Genomic DNA, 6,463 nt, shown 5'->3' with positions numbered 1-6,463 from the left:
ACAGTTGGTTGGCAAAGACTACGTCGTCGCATTCCTGCACGATGACCTTAGTTATTCCATGGTTGGCGCTACTCTTGTCTCCCGTGACCCATTTCGCTCAGCAGCTGCTATTAGAAAAACACTTTCTGCGGATTTTTTGTTGCTTTTAAGGCCGAAATTCATCCTCTTTCTCCTGTTTTTCCTCCTCCTCATCATCGTCAACATCAGTATCATGAGTTTATTGTTGGACGTAGGTATCATGTTTGTATGTGGGCTGGGATACTGCTAGGGCGCCCACACCTAGACAGGAGGACGATTAGGGTCCCCAACCAAAGCCTTTGGCTCAAAAGCCTGATCCCAAGGCAGCGGTGTTTGGCGGGAAATGCAAACGCATTACCATTTCTACGGAACAAGTCGCCACATGTTCCAACACCCAACCTAGAGGATCAGGAGACTCTAACGATTGACCAACTTGGTATGGAAGACTGTGTGGGTGTCGCGGGGTTACATCCCAGTATAGCTCAACGGGTCGCTGAGGTGCACAAACCGTCACACCACAGTAAGGTCCAGTCTCTTCGTGACGAACCGGCTGTGGTGACAATATATACACGAAACTCTTATCCAGCAGCTGCCTGTAGGGTCGTCGAGCAATTTTGTGTATTTAGTAGCGCTGTTCGGTGTATGAAAGTAACAATATGAGACGAAGACACGCTTCTGCGGGTGATAGCAGTTCCCACGCTTTTATCTCACAGAGCTCTTTTCGCCCAGCCCTGTGGTGTGTGGAACTGACCTTGAGGTGTACGGTGTATGACCTAGCAACGAAGTATGAAAACACTAACCAATAGACTTAGTTTGGTCGAAAACTGTCGCCTCTCTCATGCATCAAGGCTATCGACTTAAGTACGTAAGTACCCAGTTCATGAACTAACTTAACAGGCCATCATCTCCAGGACTTGACCGTATCTCCCGCACTCTCCCACTTTCCGGTGATCGAAACTGTAGCAGCTGGTAAATTGATTGAATTGATTGACACAGTCTTGTCAGTTCGAGATGGCTCCGTGCGAACTTGCTGCCCAAATTGTCCCTGGTTCGAACCCAAGCTCATCCTGGAACAATTCCAGCCTTCGTGTCATATCTTTGAAAGAGTATTACAGCTGACCGATTGCTATCAGCACCATACGTGTGACATGTGGAATTTATACGGATATGCTACCGGAAGTGAAAAATTCAAAAGTCAAAAAGGTTTGCTAGACAATTCAGCTTTCCGGGTGATAACGATGAGTCGTCGACCCCGTTTGGTGAGGTCCGTTGGGGCTGTATTCCTCGTCAGACGAAGACAGGTTCTGTGTGTGTGTGAATGAACGTAAAGGGATAATCTTTCACCCTTTCGGTGTCTAGCTGCCATGTCATCAGAAGGAAGCACGGTGACCAAGATGTTATTCAGTTTGCCCAAGCCTGGACAAGGGAAGTTGAAAGGCAGAGGTCAAGGTCAGTAAATTTGCGCTCTAACCACTGAGCTATGTTGCGAATGGACGTTTCCAGAATGTTGCTTTTATCCTGTTCGTCGTAACCAAGCTTGACGTGTTCGTTTCTGACAATTCACTGTGACGCCACTTGACACAACTGCGTTCTTCAGATGATTGTCACTTTGCACGTGGGAACAAGATAACGCCATATCCAGTTTTTCATTCCGTCATCCCTTACCTACATCGTCTATGCTATCGGTGGCTGTTCGAACTCTTTAGTAACTTATGTCAGGCATGTTCCCGTTTTTTTTTAAATCATGCTACGTTTTGTTGGCCTACAATACACAGTCACTTCAAAATTGATATTTTCCAAGGGTTGTTAAAGACGATTTTCTCTGAAAAGCAACCCTTGTTCATCATTGGCGCTGCTTCTCCTAAGATGCCAGGAATAAAGGGAACTTCATTTAACGCTTTTTGGCGGTTTCATTGGTGGACCCTGCTGATGGCATTTTTTTCAACCGAATATCTACTGAGAGAGATTTTTCATGTCCCAACAGGAATCGGGAGACGAATGACCGCCATCGCTCATTCGAACTACCTACTCAAGAGTTATAGGGTTACAAACCAAGTCTGACAACAATGTGGGCAGTACCAGATAGCTCGGGATCGTTTGATCAGGGGGTTCCAGGAGCTACAAATCCGTCCCTCAAGCTAAAAGTGGGGTACCGAGGCTGGTGGCGGTGGGGAATCTCATCCTAGTTCAAGAGTGTGCAGGAATCCAACGTTCTTCCCAGATGAGGGCGGTCTGTGCTGAAGCACACCCTGCTAAGAACGTGGTGCGGCTCCCCATGCATTCCCTTCTTGCTTGCGTCCATACGGAACGATCAACTATCTCTGTAAAGGTTCTGTTCAACGCAAAGTGTACTTTCATTAATCCTCTCATCTTTTGTTTTTCTATTTCTTCAAATCGACTCGTTTGTTTCGCCAACTTCATCCCATATTCCATTGTTGTCTGGTCTCGCAGGTGCCTCAAGGCAACAAAACCGGGCAGAAACACGCTGAAAGTCGGTACGTCCCCAACTTGTTCGCCTAGTCTATTTTTAGACCAGTTTACGCTGAATTTGTTTTGTTATCGCTTAAAAAAATCGTTTAGCTGTAACACCTGGTGCTTAGCTGCCATGCCACCCGAAGGTTGCACGAGGGCTGGAATACTGCCAGGTTTCCCAAGCCCAGACAGGGAAAGTCGAGAGACAGAGGTCGGGTTCAAACCACGGACCTTCCGGTCAGTGAATTCGCGCTCTGACTACTTGAGCGCGTGAAGCTCGATTCGTTAACTGTCGAATGGTTGATTTGCATTTAAGATGTGCATAGTCGGGTGGTATCTCAAAGTCAGACAGAGGTAATTGTGAAAACGATCGCCGATTACTCCACTGAATCCGTCGGAACAGTAGCGCAAGCCTACCCAACCTCACTACATTCTTGATTTCCAAACCGCATTTCACTCTGTTGTCCGATGAATTCTAACGACGTTCATCCGGCTAGGAATGAAGCTGACGTTTGTAGGGGTGATGAGGCCTTTATTGCATGACGGTATATATGTGGGTATCTTGTACCCTCCCTACAAGAAATGGTGTCCAACGAGGATGCCTCAGTTGCTCCATTCCTCTTGACTATTTTTGCTCACGAGAGCGTAAGAATCCCTATGAGGATGAAAGCATCCGTGTAGCTGAGTTTTACCTGTCCGAACATTTGCTTGCTGGAAAAGACCCAAACATTTTTGGATGACAAAAATGTTCCTTTCTCCTGATAACCGCTTTACTCCCGGAAAATGTGAATCAGTGATGTGACCGCCACGTGCGAATCTTCAAAGACCCCTTATGTTTGACCGTCGATATCTCCGGATCATCGCGTGGATCTTAGGAAAACAGTGGATTAGTGGTGCTGGGTTGTGCCGGCTAGTTTTTCACAGAAATAACTACACCGACAGAACAAAATAAATCGTTCAGCTGTAATGCGCTTTTGGTGCCTGGCGCCTATGCTACCCGAAGGAAGCACGAGGGCTAGAATGCTACCAGGTTGCCCAAGCCTAAACAGGAGAAATCGAGATGTAAAAGTGGGGTTCGAAACACGAACCTTCCGATCAATGGATTCGCGCACTAACCACCGAGTAAAAGTGGGGAAACATGAACCTTCCGATCAATGGATTCGCGCACTAACCACCGAGCCATCTCCCCACATACTCGGTAAGCCACGATGGTTGGTTGATGTATTTCGTATGTCAGAGGACTGTTTGTCTCTCAGAGCCCTCTTCACCAAGCTATGTATTGGGTGAAAACAACTCGCGGATGGTCAGTCTATAGCTGTAGCACCCTTTCGGTGCCTAACTGCTATGCCACCAGTAGGAAGCACGAGNCCAACCATGGATTCATAGAATAACCGCACATTCAGACAGATCCTACCATCAACACACAGTCGTCAGATCCTTGGTGAGCAGATCAACTGAAACGGTCCAGCAGCCTATCGCAGCAAAATGAACAATCCGAAAGACTCAGGAATCAACAAACGCCAAGAAATCTACTCGGAACAGTAAGAAAAGCAGACGAAAGCTGATGGGAATAACCTGCAAAAATGGGAATTCCGACATCATCTGATACTGAAACATCCCCCGAATCGATTCGACCTTACGACGATACTGTGTAAGAACTGAGGACCCTATTGAACAGAATCACCGCACCAAATTTCCTGGCTAGACCAGATATGCAAGCAGCTACATGTGCGAATCACTGGGTCCAAAGGGCATGCACTCTTTCCTCCATGAATTCCAACTGAGTTTAGAAAAAAGTTGAACGCAACTCAGCCATCAGATTGGAGTCAAACCAGTAAATTGAATTTGGTGGCACGCACACACAGTCAGAATTCAGGTCACACGTAGAACGGACGTGTACCGAACCGCTGGAGGTCAACATAAATCTGAATGGTGTCAACGCTGGTGACCCTGTCTCGGACCTCTTGCACGTCTTAGTGGACGCGGTATCCAGATATAAAAAGTTTGAATCTGAACAAGGATGCGTTACAGCCGGTACAATAGCAGTCGGAGGCACATCCCAGCCGGAGCACAGAACGCTAACACACACACACACACACACACAGTAGTCGTACCTATCAGCTGATTTCAGGAATACATCATTCAGAAAACACGACCGCGGACCCGTATAACACTGTCCTTGGCCTGCATTCAATCGATTGCATAAATTCTTGAGAAATACTGCGCACTCTAATCTTTGAGCGTCTCCCAAGCAGGTTAAGATATAACAAATATGCTTCAAATGCTATATAAACGCACTCAGACGAACTGCGTGCTGATGATTTTCCCTCGTTTGGTTGATTGCCAAGCCTGTTGAACAGATAAACAGTCAGAGGTTGATCACAGAGACCTAAACGATGAAAGAGATGTCCTTGCTCCACTACGCTGGGATTGGACCTTGCGTTTCCACATCCTATTCGTATGGTAGTGTGTTGCATAGAATCTGTCAGGAAGATCAGATTCCTGAAAATAACCTCAGAACGCCCAGAACCTACTGCTCCACCAAAATCTCAACAGGAAAGTCGGCAAGCATCCAAGTCAGTCAATTATTTAATCAATTCAGCAAAAGCCGATGAGTGTTCTTGCGGCCACAGAAGCACGACCGAATGTGATCTGCGTTCAGGCTTTTCACAGAGGCAAGATCGATGTTGACGGGTGTTCACTAACGCCTATCAGGCAGTCTGGATCAATGCCAGAAAGTGTCGTTTAGATAGATTGGGGTCGTTGTAGCTTTTGCACTAGCATGCACTCGCTTGTTTCAAATAAAACTGCTGTGCACCCTTGTCGGTGAGTTCTTTCTGGCACCGTACGTCGAGCTAGTTTGACTCATAGCCCAGTGCAAGCCGCATGTGGCTTTGCCATCTGTGTCCGGAGTCTATCAGCGCCGTTCGACTAGCCACCAAAGCTTGTTACCTCATAGAACCAACGAGTCTGTTCACGTTAACAAAAGAGCTGTCCGTCACAACTTATTCTAATATTCCAAAGCAAATGAACCAATCGAAAAAAAACTACATTCTTTCAGACACAAAGTACCGAAATTGTGAGCGCGCAAACCTCGAAGAGTCCGGCCGGATCAAAACGAAAGGATTCGTCTTGGTGTGCCAGCACGAGCCGATGTGGAGGCCGTGCTGGGAGCAGATAACGGTTTTACCCCCCAGGAACGAATCACTGAAGTATTGCTACACTTACGGTCAACTCATTTCAGGGCCATCGGTTAACTAAGGTCCGGTTGCGTCAGTCAGCAGTGTAGTTGAAGTCATCGGGACACATCCAACTGCAGAAACAAAACAACCAGCACGAAACTTGGAACAATACCCAACAGGAACGTTGTTATATCACTAGAGTTCTAATGATTTCCCCTAATAAAAATCAGAGTTCCCCGGAAAGCGATGAGGCCGCTTTTCGTTGGTCTCCGGGATTCCAAGGTTGGGCCTACAGCTAGACCGTAAAAAGACAACATAAATGGTTGTCGGGTGATTCATTACCCCATTGATTGAACGGCAACGGACATTGTCGAAAAGCGAGCCACAGTATACTATTACCAGGTGAAACTTGGCCGTGCCTATTGTTGTACCATGCTTTGGCAGGTGGTTGCTCCAACCACATCGCCTTGAATGCAGCTTCTCTAGATTTTTGTCCCGCAGAAATCAACCGGAGTACAGCTGTTTCGGATGCTTGTCAACCATAAATACACTTTCCCAGATGATAGATTCTACAAACTGTCAACGAACTATTCATCTGACCTACCTATTCAACACACACACACACACACACAGGTAACTAACCAGCCAAGCAAACAAGCAGAAAAGAGAAGCGAAACGGAAAGGGACATGTATTGGAGCAGAAAGTCAAAACAGAATTACTGTTTAAAAAGCCCGAACAAATGGTCTGCAAGAGGACATTCAAATGTCGTATAGTGCATGGGAAAAACGAG

General features: G+C 46.6%; 1 protein-coding gene across 1 annotated transcript in view; it reads left to right on the top strand.

Annotated features, from left to right (window-relative positions):
* The window catches only part of T265_04487 (hypothetical protein), a gene marked incomplete at both ends in the record, with an annotated part of 48,061 nt that overhangs the window by 26,357 nt on the left and 15,241 nt on the right, over positions 1–6,463 (top strand). The window contains one exon of the mRNA XM_009169236.1: positions 2,470–2,513. Within this exon, the coding sequence (XP_009167500.1) occupies positions 2,470–2,513 (44 nt within the window). The remainder of the gene's footprint in view (positions 1–2,469; positions 2,514–6,463) is intronic.

The sequence above is a fragment of the Opisthorchis viverrini genome, assembly GCF_000715545.1.
Source record: "Opisthorchis viverrini unplaced genomic scaffold opera_v5_76, whole genome shotgun sequence".
NCBI classification, from domain to species: Eukaryota; Metazoa; Platyhelminthes; class Trematoda; order Opisthorchiida; family Opisthorchiidae; genus Opisthorchis; species Opisthorchis viverrini.
Note: the sequence above shows the minus strand (reverse complement) of the source record. Positions and strands in the feature narration are given on the sequence as shown.